General features: G+C 50.2%; 1 protein-coding gene across 1 annotated transcript in view; it reads right to left on the minus strand.

Moving 5' to 3' along the window:
- Positions 1 to 1,301: 1,301 nt before the first annotated feature.
- The window catches only part of Xrra1 (X-ray radiation resistance associated 1), a 64,402-nt gene continuing 39,709 nt past the window's right edge, over positions 1,302 to 25,994 (minus strand). The window contains exons 9-19 of the mRNA XM_052157722.1: positions 19,751 to 19,879; positions 18,827 to 19,032; positions 15,529 to 15,569; positions 11,666 to 11,791; positions 7,924 to 8,017; positions 7,080 to 7,195; positions 4,512 to 4,835; positions 2,967 to 3,165; positions 2,289 to 2,404; positions 2,022 to 2,127; positions 1,302 to 1,771 (exon numbers count right to left, since the gene is read on the minus strand). Coding sequence (XP_052013682.1) covers positions 1,512 to 1,771; positions 2,022 to 2,127; positions 2,289 to 2,404; positions 2,967 to 3,165; positions 4,512 to 4,835; positions 7,080 to 7,195; positions 7,924 to 8,017; positions 11,666 to 11,791; positions 15,529 to 15,569; positions 18,827 to 19,032; positions 19,751 to 19,879 — 1,717 coding nt within the window. The 3' untranslated portion in view covers positions 1,302 to 1,511. The remainder of the gene's footprint in view (positions 1,772 to 2,021; positions 2,128 to 2,288; positions 2,405 to 2,966; positions 3,166 to 4,511; positions 4,836 to 7,079; positions 7,196 to 7,923; positions 8,018 to 11,665; positions 11,792 to 15,528; positions 15,570 to 18,826; positions 19,033 to 19,750; positions 19,880 to 25,994) is intronic.

The following is a 25,994-nucleotide window of genomic DNA, read 5'->3' on the forward strand; positions in this document are numbered from 1 at the left end:
AGTCTATGTGCAGGGGTCCTCTGGTTCCAAACTTGCTTGTTGCCCCTTCTGCCACTAACTTTACAGTTAAGAAAGGTTAACTTGGCTAACCTTACAGTGAGAACCTCTACCACTGGCCAGCTTCAGAGGTGGGAAGCCAAAGTAAGGAATTCAGAGCGATCAGGAACTTAGCAAGGAGAGGTACCCAGCCTGTTCATGTGCGAGGTGGTGGTGCTTGGCTCTCTTTGGGATACCCTCACACTGAGTAAGGGCTGCCATGGGGTACGAAGAGCAGGGCCAGGACTGAGGAACTTAGGCAGACACGCTGCACAGACCATTGTAGCAACACCATTAATACTGCCAAAGAGAGGCAAGAAGCTAGGTTGGAACGGTTGTGTGTGTGTGGAGGTAGGTGCATTCTTGAGAATATGTGGCTGAAGGAAGCTGTCTAGGGGTCCTCCAGAAGTGGAACGTGGTGGGCTGACAGTGTCAGGAAGGATTCTCACAGGAAAAGATGGGTGCTGTGGAACTCCAGAAAGTCCGATCTGTCAAGTCAACAAACGCCCTGAATATGGCTCCTGCTGGGTCACCGTGTTACTTGTACCTGTTCAGATGTCTGTGAATAGGCTAATTTTACCTTTTGTCACCAGAGGTGACCCGTGTAGTGATGGTATATCACATGTCTGCGTATGATCACAGCTTAGTATTTCTAAACTGGCTACTTGAATAAGTCTGTGAAGTTGGGTTCAATAATATGCAAATGGTTGGAATTTGGGGAGTCTGTCTTGCTGTGAGGATCAAGAAGCCTTGTGCTTCCTGGGCCCTGGGACTACAGGTCAGCTGCCTCCAGGGGGAAAACTCCTAGACCCCACCCAGAATAGTCCGGGTGGACTTCTCCAGACCCTCCTGGGCACACACGGAGAATGCAGCAGCCCCTGGCTGCTTTGGCTGGATTGTTTCTTTTCTGGGAACCTAGGTTTCCCTACAGCCTTGTCTTCAGCCTGTGTCTCAGATTACAGGACATTGGGGAACTAAACCTTCCCTTCCTCCAGCAAGTATCTCAAAAGGAATCGGATTCTTTCACTCTCACAATGGACAACACTTCCTCACCGGAAACCTGTCTCCCAGGCTTCTACCCCCACGCCCCAGCCTGCGTTTTGCAACCCTGCCTCTTGCTGGCTTGCTGCCACTGCGGAGCTTTCTAGGCTAGCATGGAAGCTGTCCTGGGTGACTCAGGTGGGGTTCTCACGGCTGCTTGGGATGCAGGAATCAGCAGAGATTTTTCTTTAGTGACACCGGTGGCCACTGTGGCCCTGGCCTGACCTCCAAGGATACTTGGCACCATTGTATTGCTCTACACCACTCTTTATTGCTGCTGGGCCAGCCACCAGGTGCGGCCTGGCCGGGCTCGGAGGCAAGGTCCTGCTGTGCTCCCCATGCTGACCACGGAGCGAGATGGAGCCCAAGCCCCCTCTGTTCAGGACTCGGCACGGTCCAGGGCGCAGAGCCCTTGGGGAGGGCGGTGCGCAGCTCTACTCTTTCGAGTCGCTGGCCGTGGGCTCCTGGCAGAACTCGTCCATGAACTCGAGGAAGCGGCCCAACTTGGGCTGGCCGGCGCTCAGCGCACGGCGGGTGGGCGGCCTGGGGGGCGGGCTGGCGGCGAACACAGTCCGCAGAGAGCTGCGAACCAGCTGCCGGTAGCGTGCCCGGAACTCCTTGAGCAGCCGCTTGGCTTCCCGGTATTGCTTCTGGTTCACTAGGCGCTGCTGTGCACGCCGCTGCAACACAGCGCCTACAGGGACAAGAAAGGACAGCGCCAGGATTGCCCAGTTTCCCTGGCCCAGAGATGGAGAAAGTATCTTGGTGTGTAGAAGCCGTCCAGCCCTGACAGTGGGAAGTCATGCCTGCATGCTCCAGCACACTGCGGGTAGACGCTCAGAAAGTCCCACTTCCCAAGCCCTCGCTGCTCTCCATGCTCCCTTCCCACTTCCCACCCACCCTCCCTGCTAGACATCAGCCCGGTGGGACAGCTGGCACCATACCCAATGGAGCCTCAGTAACGTTCCGAGGATCCCGCATGCGAATGAGGATATCATCCAGCAGCTGCGCTCGGGTCTTCCTTGGGGGTGGAATCGGTATCCTCGCGGCCTGGCACAAAGCAAGGAAGAGGTCTGTCACTTCATGCAGTCATAGTGACAGGCAGGGGGCAGTAGGGAACGCTGGGAAGCAGGCCTCAGGGTCCCAAAGTAACTGGTCTGTACCAGCCCAGTCCTCAGAAATCAGGACCAGTCAGTGGCTGAAGTGCTCACCCTCTTCTCCTTGGGAATGTAGGGTTTCTGGAACGTGTCCAGCCGGGGCTTGGAGGAGCGGCAGATAAGCGGCTGCTTAAGCATGCGATGCAGTGCCTGTGCGTTCTTCTGGATGCCTAGAGGATGCAGCAACAGTGTCAGCCCGGACCCTGCTTCACCGCCCAGGGCTTCATTGTTGGCTCCCTTGTCTAGACCTCCACCATTGATTGAGTGAAATGTCCCCATGAGCTCAGAGTCTGATGTGGAGAGACTTTTGGCCCCCAAAAGGGACAGTGATCCCTTAAACTCGGTGGTCACATGGAAGGGGCTGACTCTTAGGAGATCCACTCCCTGGCAGGCTAATTTAGAGATATGGATACTGGGGGCACATCAGAGGAAATGGCATCAGAGCTGAGATGGCACTGTCCGCTGCCCCAAGCCAGGTGGGATGGGGTTGGGATGGTCTACTGGTCTTTAACGGAACCTGGCTTCGTTTGGTTATTCGCCCTTTTCTGCAAGTAAATTTTTCACTCAGGATGATGGGGCTAATTCAGCCAGTCTTTGAAAAAGCCAAGATCCCCAAAGTAAGGACAGTTCAGCAAAGGACAGCGGTGCTGCCATGCTATGCCCTGAGAGTCCCCTGACGTGCAGAGCAGAGCCTGGTAGCAATGCCTCTGACCGCATCATTTAGCCTCATACCCTTTGGCTCCAGAAAGGCCGGGTCGGGCTTGACCGTGAGCAGCTCTTCATAGCCGTCATACTTGTTGTGCAGCGAGGTAGCCGTCTGCTTCCTCCGAGTCCGCTTTGTCTCTCTGGGTGCTGTTGATGGTCTCCTTTGGCCTTTCTCTTCTGCCTCCAACTTTTCCCTGTGGGCGGTGGAGGATGGCAGCTCATTCACCTGTGCCAGGAAGAAAATACACTCTCTTGTTCCCTGCCACATCCCAATATGGGCTCTGCACAGCCAGCAGTGCTGGTTCCTGATACAGTAAGGCTGAGGCCCGGAGGACAGAAGATGCAGACAGGAGACTAGATAATGAGGGAGAACAGGAGGAGGCATGGCCTATCTGGGCACTCTCAGAGGCGACCCAGAACCAGTCAGAAAACTCCATAGGAAGTGATGATGTAGTATGGCCCAAGTCCCAGAGACACAGGAGAGCTGTCCCCAGACAAAGCAGAGAGAGGGCTGGACTGCAAGCCTCAATGAAGGATCGCAGCTGTGGAGCCAGGGGGTGACATCCTGACACACTCAAGGAGACAGGTGGGGGCTAGAGTGCTGAGCGGGCCTGGGAAGGACTTCCGGTACCACACCGAGGGTGTTTTGTATTCTTTATTCTTGCTCTGAGGTACACCGGAGGCATTTTAGCCTACCCAAATGGCTTTATTCAATACGGGAAAGCCTATTTTGTGTAGAGATATTCCAGGGAGGCCCTACCGACACTTCTGGCCTACAGAGGTTGAGCCACCCTTAAGTGAAATGCTTGGAATAGAGGTGTTTGCTCTTTAGAATATTTACATGACAAGATAAAGATACCTTGGCACTGGACTCAAGTCTATACATAAAATTTGCTTATGTTTCATGTATATTTTATACACATTGCCCTAAAGTAATTTCATACATCTTAAATGATTTTATGTATAAAACAAAATATCAAAATTTCCTCTTATGGATATGTTGGCACATAAAGTTGAGAATTTAGAGCACTTGGGATGTGAGTCATTCAGGTTGGGGGTGTTCAGTCTTGAATGCCTCTCTGCACACCGCTGCACTGACAGTGAATAGTTATGATCCTAAACACCCCGCCTGAATTTCTCCCCAGCCCGCATTCCCTGCCCTTGCTGCACATTTCCACCGTGTCGCTCTCCTAGCCTGAGAAGTGCAGCTCCTGCCACCCTCCCACACCCTCCTGGAAGGAGGCATCCTTCCTCAGGTTCTCGTCTCTGAGTTCTCCCACTCTCGGCACTGATGGCACACTCTGTGACTACCAGATTCCCCCCTGGACCATAGGCATCTCAAAGGTGACAAGCCTCTGCAGACTGGCCAGCACCAGGTCCGAGTGAGATCCGAGAAGATGTCTATGCCACAGGACATAGTGTCCTGAGTAGCCTCATGAGGGTGCCTGAAGACTTCATTTCCTCTGGGGTTCCCTGCCTGCCCTGGGCAGTCCACAGCAGTGCAGGTTGCTCAGGGACTGCAGGAACCCGTGGGTGCTGCAGATGGGGGCAGAGGCAGCTGGGAGCTGTCACCTGGGTCAGGAAGATGGACTCCGTACTCTTGGCGTCATCATCTGATGGGTGATCTGGGCTCATGAGGCCTGCTGTACGGCTCTGGTGGGACACTGTCTCACTGTGAACGGTGGAGTCGGAGCAAATGGGAGGCATCGGCACGAAGGCCCGGTGAGTTAGGGAAGGGCCTTCTGGGCCCTCATTGGAAAACAGTGCCTCGTGAGAGGTGTCTTCAGTGGAGTGCTCTGTCTCCGGCATAAGACTCGACGGAGGATTGTCTGTGATCGTGTTGAGGTGATGGGGGACCAGCGAATGCTTCGGCACCTTGGGGACGTAGGTTTTCACCTGTGTGAGAGAGAGGAAGGCTGGGTTGGATTTGCTCTCTAGCCCTGCCCGCCTCAGGTGGGTCGTACAATGGGAGCAGCTTGGAGAAGCAGGAGAGCGATCGCACATCCTCACGGAGAGCACAGTGTCATATCACACCACCACGGAGAGCACAGTGTCACGTCACACCAACACAGAGGCTCAGGGTAGAAGGGCTCTTGCTGCCACCCGACAAACTGAGTTTGATCCCTGGGTTTCACAGAGTGGAAGGAGAGGAAGCCTGGGTGTGGAAAGGTAAAACGACTTGTTCCAGTCAGTGACAGTCTGCCCCTTCTGCCTGGAGGCCTGGGCTCTAGGCCTCACTCTGTTCTTGGCAGCTTCTTTTCAGGGTTCACCAGAATGCCTCTTGCTTTCCTCAGGGATCCTAGACTGATGAGAGTGGCCCTTCTTTTCCTGAGCCAAGCTTCTCAGGAGCTGCGGACCCACTTCCTCAACTGGTGGGGCCTGTCACCATCTCTCCTGTGGTGACTCCCTGGGGGGGTGGGAGGCAGTGTATGTGTGTGTGAGTGCGTGTGCGTGTGCCTGCCTTCTTGTCTACTTTTACAGACTGACTAGCAGAGTAGAAAGCCCTGGGCACTGTACTTAGGAAGATGCAGGCTGAGACACAGTTGGGTCCCTGGTAGCTGCTTCCTCCCATCAACAGGGCAGACCCCCACCCCCACCACCCCAGCCCTACCTATACCCAGATCCAACACCCAAGGAACAGGAAGGACCACTCATTTCTAAAATGGATTTCATTTTAAGAGAATGTTTTCCTTTTGATATGTGTAGAGCCCATGTTTAGGATGGTAGCCTGAAGGGTGTGGACCTTCTTCAAAACCCACATCATGGTGGGGGTGGGGGAGGGCAGCACCTAGCAGGACTTTGGCACACTAGGAGCTTGCCAGGAGGGAGACAGAGAGTTGCATCTTAACCCTACCCTGCCTCCCTAGCCCTTCCCACAGGGTGAGCTGACACTCCCCATCCCTGGCTCATGGGTGGCATGACCCCCGCCTTTAGGACTAGGCTGGTCTGTCTGCCTCTTATGCCTCACAGGGAAAAGCCCACCACATATGTTCTCCGTTTTCTCTGCTTGCCCATGCCTGGGTACAAAGACACGCATGGAGCCTTTGTCTCTTCTGCACTAAGATTACCCCCCAGCTAGCCTAAGCCATGCTCTGGAGTCAAGCCTAGAGGTGCACACTGCTGTTTTTGTTTCCAGCAAGCTAGTGCTTTCATTATTAATATTAATATCTCAGTTACTCAGGACCCTGAACAGGATGAGGGGGGTCAGGTGGGAGGGCCACCCTAAACCCAGCACACACACATCTGGTGAGCTGGTGCACCCTTCTGAGCCTGTTTTCTCAGGAGATGAGAGAGGGCAGTGGTGTACGTGCTCTATAGAGTCTTGGCCACCTCAAGAGGCCTGTGCTGAGCACCTGGCTCGCTAGCCTTCCCTCCTCGGATGGCAGGCAGGCAGGGCTGTGGCAGATCCTTAGAGCAGGCACATGAAACCCTAGGAATGTCTATTTCCAGCTTTAAGCCCTTGCTGTGGTCCTCTGAGGGCGTAAAAGCTTGGTTGGATGGAGCTGCGTCAGAGCAGATGGACAGATGTATCTACCTTTGGGGACCAGCAAGGTCTGAGACAGGAGCTTCTCACAGATTTTTTTAAAAATTCCTTCAGATCAAGAGGATGATAATTACTACTTCATGGGCCCCAGAGGCCCCTAAGAGCTGCTGGAGCGAGGGGAGCCGGCCTGCCCGCCTGCAGCAGGAGCTGCGCATCTGGCCCTGCTGACTCGGAGCTGACCTGGAATCAGGAACTGTGTGGCTAAGGGCTCGGGCTCTGCAATGAACTTCATGGCTCCTCTCATCCATCCCTTTCTGCAGCTCTGTGAGGCTCCAGGGCTGAAATTCTAGTGGCTCAAAAAAAAGACCCTGGCCAAGTTCAGACAACTATGGATAGTGACAGTCTTCCAACGTCAAGGCTGGTTCCTCCCTTAGTTTCTCTATGGAATTAGGTCACTGACTTAGTGACCGCCAAGGCTCTCCACCTACTTTCCCTTTGCTGGGGCTCTTCATCTTCACCCCTGCTCCAGTGTTTAACAAGGATCGGGGAAGGCACTGGAGCCGACGCAGAGGGGAGCAGGGTTCTCCTGCCCAAGTTGTGCGCATGTTAAAATAGGCTCCGTTCCTCGGAGGCCAGGGTCTTGTTGGAAGGCTTACCTTCCGTGATTCTTTCCGAGGCATCAACATATGGTGTTTAGGTTTTACGAGTTTCTTTCGAACTAAGCGGATGCCCAGGCGATCCTGGAGGAAGCTCTTCAGCAGTGGTGGGATCCCTGGTTTGAAGGAAGAAGCCAAGATGGCGATTAGCTAGTGTCTCCCGGGCTTACTGTGTGTCTGGCAGTGTTAAGATTGCTCTGCCTATGTTAATGTAATTGTGTTCACTTTTCAATCCTAGGAAGTAGGTGCATATTGTTCCTATTCTGTAAGCAAGGAGAGTGTCAGACAGACAGGCTAAGGTAACAGAGTGAGCCAGGCTTAGCACCTCCACTGTTGTCACAGCGGGCCCAGGATCCAATGCTCCTCCAGCTGTTAGGCCTTGGCCAGGAGTTGGTGGGCGCCATGACAGAACTGCATTCAGGCTGCTGGCAGAGCTAGCCCAGCAGGTGGGCCAACCCCAGATGAGAAATGGAGATGAGACCACACAGACCTGCTCTACAGCCAGGGTGCAGCTTAAGGGCTGGAGTAAGGGCTAGACGATTCCAAAGTCCCAGATTTTTTTTTTTTTCCCAGAGTGACCTTGGGCAGATCATGACCGCTGTGAGCTTTGACTTCCACCAAAGTTCTTGAGGTTAACATCTGCTCGCCATGGTTGCTGTCAGGGCAAGCAGGTGCAGAGCAGGTGCAGAGCAATGTCAGCCGTACCCGCCATTCCCCGGCCGTCCTCTTCCCCACCCCCCCACTCCCCACCTGCATGTTCCCACTAGCATCTAAGAGGCCAGAATCAGAGTTCTAGGGCTAACTCCAAGCACTGGGTTGGGGGACAGATCTGTGGCCACCATACCTCGTGTGTGTGCTACCAGAGGGTTGTTATGGAAGACAAGCTCACAGAGAGAGGGGAAGAGAGCTGCTGGCAGGACGGCATCCTCCTTTGCGATCTGGAAAAGCGCGGGAGACATGTGAGTAGATGCTCCCCACCCAGGTGGGAGATGCTGGCTAGCAAGGATGGGCTGCAGAACAGCTGGGGAGGGAGTGGCGGACAGTAGGACAGCTGGGGAGGGAGTGGCGGACAGTAGGACAGCTGGGGAGGGAGTGGCAGACAGTAGGACAGCTGGGGAGGGAGTGGCGGACAGTAGGACAGCTGGGGAGGGAGTGGCGGACAGTAGGACAGCTGGGGAGGGAGTGGCGGACAGTAGGACAGCTGGGGAGGGAGTGGCGGACAGTAGGCCATGCCTCGCCCCCACACCATCCCCTGCTCAGGCCCAGAACGCTTGACCCTCCTGCCCACAAATTCTGCCACAACTGCCTCACCCTCTAAAAATAATTGTTATTATTTTATGTGTATGAGGGTTTTGCCTCCACATATGTCTACATCACATGTGTGCAGTGACCTAGAGGCCAGAAGAGGGTGATGGATCTCCCTGGAACTGGTGTTAGATTACATTTGGTTGTGAGTTACCACAAGGGTTCTGGGAACTGGACCTGGGTCCTCAGAAAGAGTATGCAGTGCTCTTAACAGCTGAGCACCCTCTCCAGCCCCCATTGCAGCATTTTTAAGAGTTAAAAATCTCTTATCCACACTGGATATGAAAGTATCAAGGATACTGATGATCAAATAATCAGAAGAAGCATTTGTCTCAGAGAGCCTCAAGGGCTGGCACAGCACTGACTTTGCAGTAACTGGTCTTCCTTACAGCACGTCCACACACTCCACATTCCATCAACAACACTTCTGGCTTCTCCTTCCCATCAGTCCTAGGCACCAGTATACCCAGTGAAGTGGGCCAGAGGACAGGGACTTCCTTGTCAATGGAATAAAGTTGAGCCACGACAAGGGACCCATCGTGGCTAGCTGTGCCCCTGTGTACTTAGCCTGTAGGTTGTCACACAAGCATTGTTGAGTAGAGAACATGGAGACAGCAGGAGAGGGGACTCAGGGCTATTGGTACCAGAGGAGCCCACAGTGGGGCTGCATTCAGGCACAAGGGTGAGAGGGTGTGGTGGTCTGAACAGGCTTGGCCAATGGGGAGTGGCACTGTTAGGAGGCGTGGCCTTGCTGGAAGAAGTGTGTCACTGTGTAGGCAGGCTTCGAAGGTCTTAGTGCTCAGGTTCTGCCTAGCTTAAAGAGACCCTCCTCCTGGCTCCTACAGAAGGGGATCTCCTTGTGGGTGCCTTCAGATCAAGATGTAGAACTCTCAGCTCCTTCTAGGGTACTCTCTAGAAGTCTGTCTGTGCCACCATGCTTCCTGCCATGACAACAATGGACTGAACCTCTGCAACGGAAAGCCAGCCCCAATCACATGTTGTCCTTTATAAGAGTTCTCGGTCATGCTGTCTCTTCACAGGAATGGACACCCTAAGACACAAGGGAAGGGCAGTCATGTAACAGTCTGGCTCCTGAAGCCAATGGCATCTCAAGGTTCTCCCTCAGCTAGCCCAGCATTCGATTCTCTAGAGTTCAGAGTGGAGACCATAGGCCACTAGGCCTTCTTGTCAAGAGCTAGGTGGTAAGGACTGGGCCACACAGTCTCTGTTCCTGACTCGATCCCGTTCTTACAACCTCAAAGCAGCCCCAGGCAGTTCATAAGCAAATACCTGGAGTGTTTCTTTTCCATGAAAATTTGACTTATGGTCTCTGAAATTTGACTCCTCATATTGTAAATATTTCGTGAAATGCTATCTTTGTGAATGCACATGAAAGCTGGACTGTGGTGGCGCACGCCTGTAATCCCAGCACTTTGGGAGGCAGAGGCAGGTGGATTTCTGAGTTCGAGGCCAGCCTGGTCTACAGAGTGAGTTCCAGGACAGCCAGAGCTATACAGAGAAACCCTGTCTTGAAAAAACCAAATTCAAAAAAACCCCCCAAAAAATGTGTGAATGCACATGAAAATGTAAACTCAGCTCACCCACACCTCAGTAGACCCCCATCTTCCCCTGTGTGTTCGCATTGCCTTCACAGAAATACGTAGACAATATATGTTTATATATATATGGTCTGGCCCTTAAAACAAAATGACTGGGTTTGGGAATATGACTTGATGGTAGCCACTTACCTAGGATATGACAGGCTCAAGGGTTAATCACCAGTACTGAAAACACATTTCAAAAAGCTTGTGGTCCAGAGGAGGTAGCTTCATCTACCTGTGGTGTGTGTCGTGGTGGCCCAGGGTGGCATAAGGCCTCTGTGGGCAAACCAGGTAGTGAGAAGTGGGTGTGCCTGGCTACACATGTGGTGTCGAGGCCAGATGTTGGCTTCTGCGTCTGCCTTTCTCATCTGTACTTTGAGATAGGGTCTCTCCGTGAACCTGAATCTGGTCCTGTTGGCCTGGCTGGCCAGCAGGGCCCTAGGGCACACTTGTACCTCCCCCCCTCCCCACAAGTGTCTATGCTGGCTTCTATGTGAGTGATGTGGATATGAACTCAGCATTCAGCTTCTCACGCCTGTGTGGCAAGCGGCTTACTGAGTCATCTCCCCAGATCCACGAGTAGATGTTTGAGCACACTGCTGTCAGTAACTGATAAGCACGAGTTCATACAATAGTAGTGACACTGCCAATATCTTATCTTGCCTGACATGCATCACGCTGTCTCCACAGCTGCAGATACATGTCACTTTACAAGCTTACGGGACAATCAATTTTGAGGGAACCTCAAATCGAGTTTAAACAGATTTAAAAAGAAAGAAATCTCGCAAATCATGTTTACCTGGCAAGAGATATAATTAGAAATCAGCACATCTAAGATGACTAGAAGAGCCCTGTAAATTTGGAAATTAACCAACTGACTCCTAAGGAACCCATAGGCCAAAGACAAAGCCATGAGAAAAATTAAAAATACTTAAAGTTGAATGAAAACCCACAGGGGTTGGGGTTGCACCCCAGTAGGTGAACATTGCATGCGCGAGCACTTGGGTTGGTTCTCCAGCACCAATCCAACAAACAAACAAACATCAGAGAGTCTATAGAAAGCCAAACAAGACATGGATACTACATAGAGGGAAACAGCTGAAGGGAGACACATGGACTTTTCAGTCTATTTTGTCTCCCACCCGCCACCCCCCATTGCCTTTGTCAATGATTCAGATCTAAGGTTAGACACTCCACTTCCTTGGCCAGACATGAGGTCAGACTGGGCATCATACCCTGCTTCATAATGCTGCGTAGCTTTTTCAGAGCAGCAAGCGTGTGTGTGTAGTGTGGCTGCCTGTCCAGTGTTGGTCTCCATGGCTGACAAGCTCTGAAAGATCAAATCTTTCCCTTTCTTTTATCCAGCGACTCCGGCCCAGGCTAACCTCAAACTCATCAAGCAGCTGGCCCCGATCCTTCTGCCACTACCTCCCCAGGGGTAGGATCTTAGGGACATGCCACCAACCCTGGGTTTCAGTAGCTAAGCAAGCATGATACAGCCCCAGCCTCGAGGTCTTTCTTTGCGCACCTGTAAACCCAGTGCCTAGGATGGAGGCTAGTATGTGGCATGTGACAATCTTGGCCACCTTGAGAACTAGGGCCACATGCTTGCATTTGGGGAAGAAAGGTTCACAGCCCCTTCCTCCCGTCTGTGCCCCCACAGAAACAGAAAACAGTTACCTTGTTGTAGGCCAGGCTAAGATATCTCAGCTCTGGGAAAGGCGGGGCCAGTGTCTGGTTCCTTGCTTTTAGTGACTTCACAGGAAGAATCTCAAATATGGGAGGAAGTGAACATACCTTGGTTGTCTTAGGAGGAAAAAAAAAAGTCAGAGTCAAAGTGTCACAATGATTAAAAGAAAGTTGAGGCCGGCAGCAGCCAGAGCCCTTTCTATTGGGTGTGGTGAAGGACCTCAGTAGAAAATGTGCCCAAGAGACATCTTGGGTCACAAAGGCCAGAATTCTGATTCTATATTCTCTGAGGTCATATGAGCTAATACTCCAACATCCAAAGTTCCAATGTCAAGTTCTCTGGGGACACAGAATCCTATAGGAGTGCTGCAGACACAGAGGCTCCGCCCTTCCTTCAGCCCCAGCCCTGCGCACCTTAGCTCTGGCTGCCCCTTCTATGCATCAGCTGAAACTTCCCCCAGGAGGTAGAGTAGGTGTTACACTGATGAAGGCCATCTGGTGCCTTAGCCAGAAGTGGGAGGGCAGGATCGGGTTGAGAGGGGAACAGCTAAATCCTGACCAACCTGAGGCAGGCTCAGCCTGCTGATTCATCTGAATCTCCTGTAGTGCCTGGCTCCCCTACAGCCTGGATCCCCTGTAGTGCCTGGCTCCCCTACAGCCTGGAGTGCCTCAGGGACAACGTGGAATCAAGCAGGAAAGGGAAACCGATGGATTAACCAGGCCAAACTAAGCTCACTTTTGTTCCATGAATTACAAGGAGCCAAAGGACATGACGGGGGTAGACAATGGACTAAGGTGAACTAAGGTCCCCAGAGGCACGAACTGCTGTATGATCTTGACCCCATCGTTCTACTGTCCCTCGTGCCATAGATGAGCATGTGACAAGCAGCTACTTGGAGCCAAACATTTTATGTCTGACTGAGTCAACTCATGAAGCCAGGACATGACAAGAGACAGGTCAGTGTCAGGTAAATGAGTGGTGCCATTTGGAAACTTAGATGGCTCCTCAGGTATGGTTCATCCACCGCAAACTGACAGAGCTGGGGAGGATGACAGCAGGCAGCAGTCTCCCCAACTTTGCAACTCCTGACAAGGGACTCCTGAGGGGCCTACAGCCATCTCCTGTGCAACCTTAAACTTAGGGTCACCTCCCTACTCAACTCCACACACAAGAGATCATCTAAAAACTAGCCATAGAAGATTAATAATCCTTAAACTCACATCTCCCATTGTCAATTCAAGGCAGAAGACACAAAGATAAGAGTAATTAGGGCATTTTCATAATTCTAGAAACAGATCTGGGGGCAGATTACCCCCACTATGAGAGCCAAGGTAGGAAAAATTGTTCCATAATGGTAGTGGAGGCTTCCGCCCAAGTGGGAGCAAGCCCCTCATGACTGAACCAAGTTTCCTCATCAAGTGATACATTCCTGAGGGTCCACAGGACCTCTACAACCAGACCCAAAACAATGAGCTGTAGAGACTGACTGAGACTAATCGACTATGTGTGCTTGTGGCCCTGCCACAGTCTTAGTCTGTCCTCTAAATAGCCCTGTGCCCTTATCAGCACCTCAAGGGCAAGGCTAGCCCCTGTTTCTTCTCAGTGTGGCTACGCTGCGTAATTAAGTTCTTCCTTGTCTACCACTGATCTCCCTGGTGGATTTGAAGAATCAGGTGGCAAGAGCCTGGCCTGTTTGAACCTTCCAGGGTCAGGACTGGTGCAAGGCTAGGTAAGTGGAGAGGGGCAAGCCAGAGTAGAGCACAGACCAGGAGGGTCAAGACAGTCAGGCTCAGAGTACCCCAGCTGAGGGCCATGCATCTGCCTGTTACAGAGAAGGATCCCTGAACATCTCTTCCACCCAATTCACCTTCCAGGTTCTCAGATACTGAACTCTAAGCACTGACCTTCCTGCCAGCTGCCATTGATTTCCAAGGTACATCAGTTGCTCCACCTAATATGAATAGTCTTTTGCAATGTAACCTTCAAAGGAGCAGCTAGCACTTCTACACTTCTAAAACTAGACTGGCTACCTTACGGTAAAGGCTCTGGTGCCTTATCTGCCCTAGATCTTTGTGTTGAGCTTTTAAGCCCTAGGATTAAGTGATGGGTTGTCTGTTAGCCAGGGTTCCTTGGGCTACCTGTTAGCCAAGGTTCCTTAAACCACATTTCCATTCTGCTAACAGGATTGGGATGGGGGCTGTCAGACTTGTTTGAGGGTGGGGGCTCTGAGCTCAAACATGCATCTAAGAAGACTAACAAAAGCTTCTGAGCTTTGAGGCTCAGGCAACCTCCCTGGTTGGTGAGTACTAATATGTCAGGAGGGTGGATGCCAACTTCCATGGGGGCCTGGGGCATGGGGGCAGGTTGCACACAAGCTTTGCAGGACCTTGCTGATCTCACCTTACAAGCTGTCTCGTTTTGCTGGCCTCACTTTTTGTCCTTTATAATATGACTGCAGTTGTCTGAGCAGGATCCTTTCTTGAGATCTCTTAAGTTCTGGTAAATTACTGAACAGGATGTGGGGGGTGGGCTCCCAAATTTTTCACTAGTTGGCCACAGTATGAATAGCTTACTATCTTCTCCTTCATGACTAGCACCTACAGTGTGGCCAGTTTTCTTAGTATGTGTATATATGTATATGTATATGTAAATACACACATATATACATATACATACACATAAACATGTATACATATGCCTAAAGTCAACCTCACACTGGGTGGTTAGTGTCAGCATGGTGCTGCACTCATCCTGCCCCTTTGGATTTCCTTTGACAAGAGAATGTGGCCAACATACCACGTGTGGTATATATATACACATACATATATATATATACATATATATATATGTATGTGTATATATATACCTTCCACTTCTCTGCACCTCCCTTCCACTTCTCTCTTGCTCTCTTGAGACCTGATTGTGTCCTGTTAAGACCAGGATGAGGATGACATGGGAGAGGCCAGGGCCTGTCATATCCTTTGAAGCTCAGCTCCTAGCTGGCCTGCCACGGTGGCAAACCCAGCAGACCCACTTTGCTAGCTCAAAGAATTCTGGGAAGTAACCAGCTGAATGCGAGTCAGTGCTTGTTCTGCAGCAGAGGTTAACTGGCATGGTTTCTCACACGGTCGTATCTGTGAGGAGGCACCTTACTGTGCTATGCCTCAAGGATATGGTTTGGCTAGGTGTAGAAATGCACATCTTGTTGCAAACGGATGCATCTATATTTAGTTTAGAATCCATGAGCTTGGCTAGTGACCTCTGCCCTGAGACAAAACAAAAACAAAAACAAAAACAAAACAAAACAAAACAGTTTTCTATGCTGACAAAATCAAACCGTACAGCTCTGACAGCGAGACTCTGATCTGGGCAGCACTGCACCCAGCAGGAACTTGTCCGCTTTTTGAGGCCTTTGTGAGAGGGCTCTGTGAGTTCTGTCCTGGTGGCAGTCCCAGTTATATCACCTCATAGCTGCTGCCATTACACTCAACTGGAGTGTCTGGAGGCATGGGGGCAAGGCTGTGGACTGATGAGATCAGAGCCTGTTCAGTAGCCCCACTGCGTCTTCATAGGGCTGACTCACAACAGCTGCTCAGCGAGACCTTGTTCACTTAGTGTGACCTAAAGAAATGTCTCCAGTGGCTCATTCAGTTTTGTTCAGTACCATCCAATGCTCCTGCCAGTGCAACTCTTTACAAGAATTAATGCTGTATCCGGTATGCTAAGTAATCCAGACGAAGGCCAGGGCTGACGCTCAGAGGGTACAGCCCTTGCCCTCATCGTGCCAGGCCTTGGGTTCCATTCCTGGTAGGACAATGAACAAACACAAGTGTGAAGTAGCAGGGCCTCCTACCTCTGAGGTTGAAAATCCAGGGTAAGAGGAGAACACAACCTCTGAAACATAAAAAGAGACGGAAGGAAGGTGGTGAGGACCTTATGACCCACAGGGTCGGGTCTGCATCTCTCCCCACAGGTCCAGTGCTAACCCGGAAGAGGGTCGGACTGGGAGAAAACCACAGTCCTTACTTAGGCAGCCCGCACGGTTGGTCCCCTCCCTCCTCCTCCCATCTCCTCCCATCTTAGTTCACTCTGTCCTTTTGCTCATGCACTGCTTCGGCCACATTGGACCCTCATCTCAACTTTGCAGTAGGTGAGTTCTTTTTAGCCCCAGTGCTCCTGGGGAGCCTGCATGGAGTAGGAAGCTAACCAGCTGTCTCATAAGAGTGGGATGAACGGGAAGGACACCCATCTGAGGAGGAGGTGAAGACGTGTTGAACGCCTGGAAATACAACATGTCAGATGGTGGAGTCGGTGAGAAGAGCTGGGATGGGAGGGGCTGCAGCACAGCTCATCCTGGGGCGGTGGGACGGATGAGCCAATCAATGGCCGAGCTTCACCTGCACCTGGCAGGGCATCTGTGGGACTGCATCCTGTGCAGGCAGTCCGCGGCTTTACCCTGCCCGGGCCCTCCTCACAGTCCAGGCAGTGTGGGAAAGGTCACACAAGAATAAACAGTAGGGACGGCGGGCAGGACAACACTCGCCCTCAACAACTCTCCTAGCTGGCAGTCCAGCAGGGACCAGGAAAGGTTCATGCAGCAGGCTGCCAGGGAATGAGCCATCTTAGACTCCAGCAAGGAGGTGCCTGGTGGGAGGAGGTCTTTGACAGCGGGGGGGGGGGGGGGGGGGCTCCCTTGCTCTAGTCTGAGCTTCCGCAGCTGCTGATTCCTAGGAGTGGCAGGATGGAAGCTTTACTTTGCTTAGCATGTGGAGCCAAACGGCATATTTTCCACATTCATAAAGCAGCCTAACTCTGACCTGCTTGGTGGGTCCTCTCTTCAAAGATCTGGGTCAAGTCCACAAGGCCAGCTGAGCACACGGACAGCAGCAGCTCCTCCCCAAGTCTAAGTCTTAGGTCTAGAGTCTAAGCGGCCCTTCTTGCAAGATTCTAATTTTCCTGGATTCCAACCTCTTCATACATACATACATACATACATACATACATACATACATACATACATAGTGTATATGTATGTATGTATGTATGTATCCAGGTTCCAATGGCTTCACAACATTGTCTTCTAACACTTAAAAAATGAAAGCAGTATCCAACTTTCCTAGGAAACAGAAGTGCATACTGCACTCATTGTATGAGGCAAGCACAGCCTTTATCACCAGTCCTCTCTGGAGCATCCTAACAGAGAAGATATTACACCAGTCACCTGCTGGACATGGGTGCAAAAACCCTCCACAAAACGTCATCAGCAAATTCAATTGCATGACCAAGGGTCAGGGTCTTATCCTAGGAACACAGGCTGAGTCAACACTGAGGCATCCATCTGACCCCTTCAAATAAAGGCTGTGCAGGCTGGTGGGGCATGTCTTTAACTTCAGGACTGGGGAGACAGAGGTGGAGGTACACAGATCTCTAAGTGCCAGGCCAGTTAGAGACCCTGTCCAAAAAAAATCGCTTTCTTACCTCCAAAAAATTCAATTTAAAAAAAAGAATTCAATAAAATTCAACACTGATTCCAGGAGGAAAAAAAATACTCTCAGAAAACTAGGAATGCCTGTGAATTTATGTTTAAGGCATTTACAAGAATATGTACAGCTAATATATACAGCTAATACACTTTTAAATACTGAACACTTCTCAAGGTTGCACAGGAAATTTCCCACCATCCCTTGTTTTCAGCACCATACTGTTGTGGTCCGACAATACGGCAATAAAGGGGCTAAGAGCGATGACAGCGGGAGGAGGAGCTAGAATGGCATCATGCACAGATGGTGCCACCACTAGCACCTCAAAGGAGTCTCACCAGAGGCAAAAACTGAACTTGGGACTGCTGCTGGATATGAGTTCGATGTGTCAGTGTACTAGTGACAAATGAATGGGACTGGAGTGTCAAAGACCCGGGAACACATCTGATGACAGACGTGCATGGTCTCAGCCTTGGAAGCAATCAAGAGGCCCGCCAGCAAGCAGCAAGCCTAGGTATAAGTGGCCAAGCCTAGTTACAGTGGCGCTCACTCCTGCTGTCACTTCAGCTTGGGAGGCTAGTGGGTTATGGGAGTTGTATGTTTTGCATGGAAACAGCCTTATGTAACGATATAACTAAACAAATGAAATTTTTTATAAAAGTCTTTATCTAGAACCATTGAAATGGGCAGGCTAATGGCAGACCACATCCACATCTAACCAGACATCCCATTACAGAAACAAGTCAGGGGGAAAAATGAACTACACAGTAGATTTTTTTTTTTTTTGGTAACATATTTATAAAGGATTTGTGTCTAGGGTTATAAAAAAAAAAAACCAAAAAATCAAGAAAAAAGTACACATTCCAATTTAAAAGTAGATTAAAGACTTGAGTATTTCCCAAAGGAACATCAAACTGACCACCAAACACATAAGATATTTGATATCACTTATCACTTGAGAGATGGAAAATGAAATCAATTATGGTATATATGGCATAAGTAATAGCAGGGGGAAAGAAATATGGAGTAACACTAAGGAATATGTTGACATAACACTGGCTGGCAAGTGCCGGACAGCCCTGTGCACGTGTGTCAAGCTGGGCAAAGGTGGGTATTCTTGGAGGAGGTACTTACCGGGAGGGTCCCACTGGGAATGTTCTGGATTGTGACATGAGTAAAGTGTGTATAGTACAAAGAGTGCAGATAAAACTTCAAGCTCTGCACAAGATGTCTGCACTTCACCTGTTGTATGCTATTTTCCCCAATTTGAATAAACAAATGGTTGGAAGACATGCAGTAACACAACCACCTTAGTGGGACCTGAGCAGAGTATGTCCAACCCAGAGATGTGCTAATGTGTCTTTTCTTTCTGCCTCTGGGCTGCTATGTGGATGTGACTCCTGGAACTGTGGAGCCAGACTAATAGGACACGGAGGTAAGCTAGCGTCTGAGGAGGATGGAGACACCTGAAGCCCTTGAGGACATGGATACATCACGGACTTTCCTGATTCATGGGATTTAAAAAAAAAACATTCACTTTTACTTTTGCAAGCATCTTACTGGCAGACTGTGTCAGAAGTCACCAAGTGGTCCATTTAGAATGTGGGAACTCCCAGAATCTTATTATGATCAACCCCATAAGCTCGCTCCACGAACAAAGGCGTGGCTCACCTGTGCGGTCAACATCCTTTTTCATGGGCAGTACAGTATAATCTGGTTGCTCATCGGGTGTCTCAAATATCCACATCTGGGGCTGCAGCTCCTTCTGGGGATTGGGCCCCTCTGTAACCCAGTCCCCTGACCCATCACGGAGCTGAACCTGTTGTAGGTACGGGATCCGGAAAATCTTGTTTTGGTCCAGGCTCAACTTCTTCAGTCTTCAATTAAGGAAAAGAAATTCAGAATCACAGCAGTGTTATGACCTCTGGGGTGTTGCTGAGCAGGCTGGGGGACTCACATGCATTCCAGCTTGGACATGGGTGCCTGTTGTGTGTCCTTGAGTTGGGGCGGGGCTTACTTTCTCTGGGACTCAGTGCTCCTACCTCACAAAGGGGATAATATTTGTGAAGACTCTGGTGAGGGCTAAATGAAATTTTGTAGACAGTAGGCACAAAGTAGTATCCAGTAAGTAGTAACTCAATTCAAAGGAAATATTCTAGGGATCTTTGTTACATATGCAGGACGTGAAAGCTAAAGTTCTCTGTGGGGTTGTGGGGGCAGTTGTATGTGTGTGGGTTGTATGTGGTGGAGTTGTGTGCAGGGGGCTTGTGTATGGGCAGTTGTATGTGTGAGGTTGTCGGGGGGTTGTGGGGTTGTGTGTGTGGTTTGTGGGGATTTGTGGTGGGCGGTGTCTTGGTTTCAGGGTCAGATCTATCCTGGGCAACAGCTAATCCTACACCTGACGGATATAACCTTAGTGATGTTGCCCTTCTCTGCCAAGCTAAGCTCAGAGAGAAAACTGGCTTGCCCAAGGCTACAAATCAGAGTTACTCGGTGGAGCTGGACTTCACCACATGCCATGTCGCCTGAATGCAGCCCTCGGGGTGTGAGCCCCACTGGGGCTTGGGACAGTGAGGAGGAAGCCTGTGACAATACCTCCTGAGCCCAGCCAGACTGGCAAAGCAGCTGGGATTGGACAGTTTGTTGTCATCCAGCATCAGGGTCTCCAGTGCCGGGAACCTCAGGATGTACTTCTTGCTTGTCAGTGATGTCATGGATGCCTCCCTGTGGGCACAGAGATCTTGGGTACTGAGTGGGGGAGGGGGGAAGAATACGAGTCACTATTCCCAGGAAGAAGGGAAGATAGGAAGCTGACCAGGATTATCCAGCTTTGAAACTTCCCTCGTGCCCACAAGAGGTCCATGTGGAGATGAGCAGCAGGCCTAATTCCCATCTACTGACCCCTTCCCCGAGGCCTGCTGGTTCACACAGGCTGCTGCGTGGAGAAAGCTTCACAGACACGACGGCAGGAGCATTGGCTGCACTGATGGTCACCTCCAGGGTGAATGAGGCAAACTGTAGAGATTGTGCAACAAACGGTACACTGTGCAATTCTGGCCAAAGGCAGACTACAGGTACCTGTTGTTGCCTAGCCTGAAGATTGGTAACCATGGGAACGATATGCTCTTGGCTTGGCCCATGGCTGTGTTATTGAGGTTTCCTTGAGGACTTGCAAAAACACCTGAGAGAGGGATTCAAGGGGCTTAGGCCCTGGTGTCCACAGGGGGCAGGGAGTGGTGGCAGTTTAGGTGTGACAGTTAATCTGACCTGTCTCCAGGGGATGAGGCCTAGGTCCTAAAGATCCATGGGCTGATGACTCGGATAACAGTCTCACCCCTCCCTGCACATCCCATCCACACAGAACAGACACATCTGTGACACACAAACATGGGGCCCATGTGTGAGCTACAAGCACACAGGCAACAGGTAAGGCAACCAACATTTCTAAGCCTACTTCATTCCTGCTGCGATCAGGGACTTCATACGTCCTTCAAGGATGTTTGGGGGAGAGGTATTGTCTGCCTGGTTCCCAATCAGGAAGTTCAGTAACTCACTGAAAGTTTCCTAACTACGGCGGGGCAGAGAACAAACTAGACCTTAGCCTCTGTCCGACCGACCGACCGACAGACTGCAAGCCCAGCCCCTTCCTTCCCACCACCAGCCTCCTCTTCTGGTCACATCTCAAAGTCCCTTGTGGATTACAGGGTGATGAGACAGAGAAGCCTGGTCTAGAGAGAGCTCAGAAAAGGTTCCAAAGCAAAGCCAAACTGCAGTGGATGCAGAGCAGCAGGAGGCGGGTGGATAAGGCCAGCGCAGTGTACACAATTCTTAGAACTAATGGAGAATGACGGCACTGGAACGCACTCCTACCCTTGAGTCATGAAAGTTTCACAGGTGGATCTCGGGAGGGGTTCAGCCATTCATTCCCTCAGGAGTTTCCTTAGCAGATGTTTATGTTGCCAGGTACCGGAGAAAGGGGCACTGCCCTCCTCACGGAGAAGGCAGGAAATGCTGCCCACAGTAAGGCAACTGCTATACCTGAAGCAGGTCGGGGTGGTAGGGTCAGGAAAGGCAATGCTTAAGTGAATTCTTAAGGAATGATGAGAGGGATTCTGCCATGCTCCTAACTCTGTGGGAAAAGAAAGCAATAGGAGCTGCCTCTGTAGCTCTGTAGCTCTGGGCAGCCATGTCCCCTACTGTGGGGGCGCACGCGCACACAGACACACACACAGACACACACACACACAGACACAGACAGACACAGACATACATAGACACACACACAGACACACACAGACACACAGACACACAGACATACATAGACACACACAGACACACACACAGACACACAGACACACACACACACACACACACGCGCGCGCGCGCAGCCCAGCTGTGAGGATACTTGGGTAGAGTTACAGAGACAGGTTGGGTATAAAGTTGAGAGAGAATTTTGGGCTGCTTTCTGGTCCTTGGATCTACAATCTTAACAGAGATCCTGGTTAAGATACAGTTGTGAGACTCCTGGGGATCTTATAATAAATTCTCCCCTTTGGGCTTACTGTAAAACTGACAGACATCTATGGATATTACCATGCTGTGACTGAACAAGGGCAGGCAGGGCAGATGTGGTTTCATAAGGCACTGGCAGCAGAGGGGACAGGGGCCTTTAGTAACAGGGACCTTTCCTTTCCCTAGAGAGACAACTTTTGCTCAATGGATTTTGAACCTCTGACAGGGTATGTGGGAAGGTCACAGCAGCTCTTTGTTCCACTCCAGTGACACCCAACACACCAGCAGTCAAGCCTTCAGAGACCCCCTCTTAAGCATCACCAGGGTGAGGGGCTCCGCTTGTTTCTGTGACAATAATTCTACCTCACATTCTTAAAGTCTGCCCTAGTGAAAAACATAGGAAAAGAGGGTTTTTTTTTCCTGTCTATGAAATAGGTGTCATAAAAGAGGGACAAGGACCAGCAAGATGACACAGCAGGGAAAGGCTCCTGTCGCCAATCCTGACAACCTGTGCTTCAGTCTTCGAACCCGCAAAGTAGGAGAGAACCAATTTCCACAAGTTGGACCACCACACATGCTAGGGCGGGTACACTCCTATAGTAAATCAACTAAAGAACTGGCAATTATAAAGGGAGCAGGGTGTGTGTGTGTGTGTGTGTGTGTGTGTGTCATGGGACCTAGCAGAAGCCCATTGCAGCTGTGGCTCCTGCAGAAACTTCCCACAGTCTCACCAGACTCAAATCTCTGAGTGGCAGTTTCCCAGAGGTGGGGAAGCTGAAGTCTCCAGTTCTTCATGCTAGAAACGTCATTTGCATTGCCCCTTGCCCGGAAAATGGATTACTATTTTTAAAAATAGGGTAGGTAAATGTCTTCTTAGAAGCTGAGCGAGCACACACCTAGTGGCTGGATATAGCCATAGGAATGCATGCTTATTAGCAGAAGCCAGGGCCGAGCTTAAGAAGCCTGGAGCTCTAGCTCATGAAGCCCGATGCCTGCTGTGCTTGGCCCTGACTTCTGGTGCCTGCCGGAGCATCTCTTGTTATACAGTAAAAGGAAATTTCTTACACTTTATGCCAAGAGCCCCGCAGCTCTCTCAAAGCACAATGATCTCAGCTGACGCCCTGGTGCAGACAGGAGCACATGTCCTCTGCAGTTCTCATATACAGGGCTACGAGTTTCTATCTGGATCTGAAACACCCACCAAGGATCATGCGCTAAATGCTTGGTGCTAGCTGATGGCCTTTATGAGCCGTCATAGCAACTCCAGGACGTGCTGAATAATGAGCAAAAAGAAAAAAAAGATGCTTGATTTTAAAACCGGCAAGAGATGTGAGGGCCATGAGGAAGCAATATGCAGACTGTAAATCCCAAAGAGGGATCTGAATCCAGGACGCTGGGCAGCCTCCTGGGTGTTTGCTGATCCTGCTGGAATTGAGTTATGTCTGAGCAGTCTGGAGACTCAAAGCCTGGAGCACGCTGATGGTAGGCCGTCCATTAGAAGTGAAGATGCTAAAGGGATGGCCACCCTCAGGAGGGCGTGAGCCAGACAAATCCCCTCTCATCTCACAACCAGGAAAGCTGTCCTGCAGTGAACAGGGATGGAGCATTCTCAAAGCTGTACCTCAAATCTATGTCATTAGAATAATCAGAAAATAGTCATAGTGGTGAGTGCTCCTGGGAGCTGTAGTGGGTGCTCCTGGGAGCTGTAGTGGGTGCTCCTGGGAGCTGTAGTGGGTGCTCTTGGGCACCTGGCCAAATAAATGGAAAGTCTATTGTGTCAAAGACAAGTAATGTTGGCCAACTTCCTTTGGCATAAAAGAGAATTCATGCAATATACACATTTTAAAATGATCTGCTTTAAGGTGCCTGAAAACTGATAAGCTTTGCAGAATTATGTCTGATGGGCAGGCTGGGAAGTTGACCAGACCGTTTGTTGGTAGTGCCAGTGGAGGGCCCCAAGCCGTACGTCCACAGCATGCCACAGAATGGAAGCCCAGTAAAATGCCCAGGTTATAGGTCAGGACATTGAAGGACTGCACTGGAAAAGGCAGTGTGCACTAGTAATCATTTCAAATAATTTTAGTTACTATAACTGAATTAGGAAGGTTTAGAATTATTCACGTAGAGACTCTGGTTACCCACGTGAATCTGACAAGAAAAAAAGTGATTTAAGTTGCTCAAAGGGAGAATTTGGACATCTCATCTGGGTTCTGTATTTGCATTCCAACTAGATACGATTGAGCTTCAATGCGATAGAAAAGCAAGTTGTTGCCTCATAGAACTAATTTTGAGTAGTCGCTATGACTGTAGCTACCACGCTGAGCAACACCCACACAAAACACTCCCCACACTGTAGTAAGCAGCACCACATGGTGTTAAACTAGATTTATACAAACCATCAGACAATACCTGCAGACTCGTCTAAGCCTCTGAGTGTGTGGAAGGTTTGGGGGCCACCATTCAGTGTGGGGATCAAGGAGGTCAGAGGAAGACGAGGAATCCAGCCCACTTGCAGTTTTTCCCCTACAGCGTGAATGAGTCACACTGACTGACTAACAGAACACCCACAGTTCTTAATAACAACCTGGTGGGCTGTTACTATGGAACATACCACCTTGACGCTCTAAGAACTTTCCTTCCCTAACAGTAAACTGAAAATACCACCCGTATCTGGAGGTCACTGCAGAGAGAGCACTGCCAGCTGGGAAGAGTAGGAACATGGAGGCTCCTGAGGGAGCTAAGCATCCTTGTGCAAATGTCAGGTCTTGAAGAATGACTGCAGATTATTTGTGCTTTAACATCCTGATGACTCCAACTCCAGCTGCCGTTGCAGATGTGAAATCTTCCCGTGCTGAAGCTGTGGAGCTCAGGCACTGGAGCTCGGGCACCTGGAATCTGTCTGAGGTCCTGAAAATGGTTTCTCCTCCTTATCAGCTAACAAGGACTTCCAGAAGTAGTTTGTCTTAATGTGACGAGGACAACGGTGTACCTGTGTTCTCTTCCTTCAGGGCCATATTAACTTCAAGCCCTATCACAACTGATCCATGGGGATGAATTATTTTGATGTCCCACAGAATGACTGGAGGTGGTGACAAGAAAAGTTACCATTCCCAGCACCCCCATTCCCCCATTCCCACCACTGCCGTGGTTAGTAAGGTATGATTGGGTCACAGGCAAGAATTCTGGGGACTGTCACCTTGTGTTTGGTACCTAGAGTGTGTTGAGCTATATCTCTTGTACTTTGTACCACCTGTTGCTAAGAGAAAAAAAAAAAGCACAAAGCTTCACTGGTCTCTCTGGGTTTCAGAGATTACAGGTAAAGCATTTGTGCCATTCAAACCATTGACTAATTATTCCCCGAGACCACGGGTGGTCAAGACAAGGTTCTGCAGCAGGCAGAGCGTGCAGTGAGAGCTTCCCTTCAGTGTGACCCACTCAGGAAGCCCACTGGGTGCAAAAAGCTCATAGCAACAGACGTGCCACACGGAGAGGGTCACCGCACATCTTGTTTTTCAAGGGAAGCCTGAGTTTCCCCATTTTCTCAAACAGCTGTTCTTTTGTTCTCCATTAAATACGTCCTGGTTTGGGCGATGAACGACTGACAAGGCTGTGCTATAAATAGAGCCCTGCGTGGACAGAAATAGTGGAGGTCGATAAGGGCAAAGGGACGCCCTTATTCTCATCAGGGGCCATGTGATGTGAGTGACTTATGGACCAGACGTCCCACAGAATGGCCTCACTAAGTGGCAGAACTATGCTCTTGAAAATAATAGACCTCCCTCTATCCCTCCGTTCCTACCTCCCTCCCTCCCTCTCCTCCCTCTGTCCCTCCGTCCCTTCCTCCCTGTCTCTGTCTCTGTCTCTGTCTCTCTCTCTCTCCAGGGTTTCTCTGTGTAGCCTTAGCTATGCTGGAACTTGTAGACCAGGCTGGCCTCAAACTCATAGAGACCTGCCTGCCTCTCTGCCCTTCCTCCTGAGTGTTGGGATTAAGGGGATGTACTACCACACATTTAAAATGTATGGAGTGCTGTGCGGTGCCTTGATAAGATATATATTGCACCCTGTTCAAACCAGCACCATTGCATCAATTTTCTCAAATATATACCATTTCATGATAAAATATTCCAAATATTTCCTTCTAATTATTTTTCTTCTTTTAAATACATAGCATATACTTGTTATCTGTACAATATAACAAATCCTAGTGGACAACAGAATGAGAACTCAGTTCTCCTATATATCCATAGCTTAATGCTTATTGATTTACCTCTTCTCATGCTCTGCTCCCAACTTCTTCAAGCTCTACTTTATTGTACTCTCAGCATTT

This window comes from Apodemus sylvaticus, chromosome 1 (assembly GCF_947179515.1).
Source record: "Apodemus sylvaticus chromosome 1, mApoSyl1.1, whole genome shotgun sequence".
NCBI classification, from domain to species: domain Eukaryota; kingdom Metazoa; phylum Chordata; class Mammalia; order Rodentia; family Muridae; genus Apodemus; species Apodemus sylvaticus.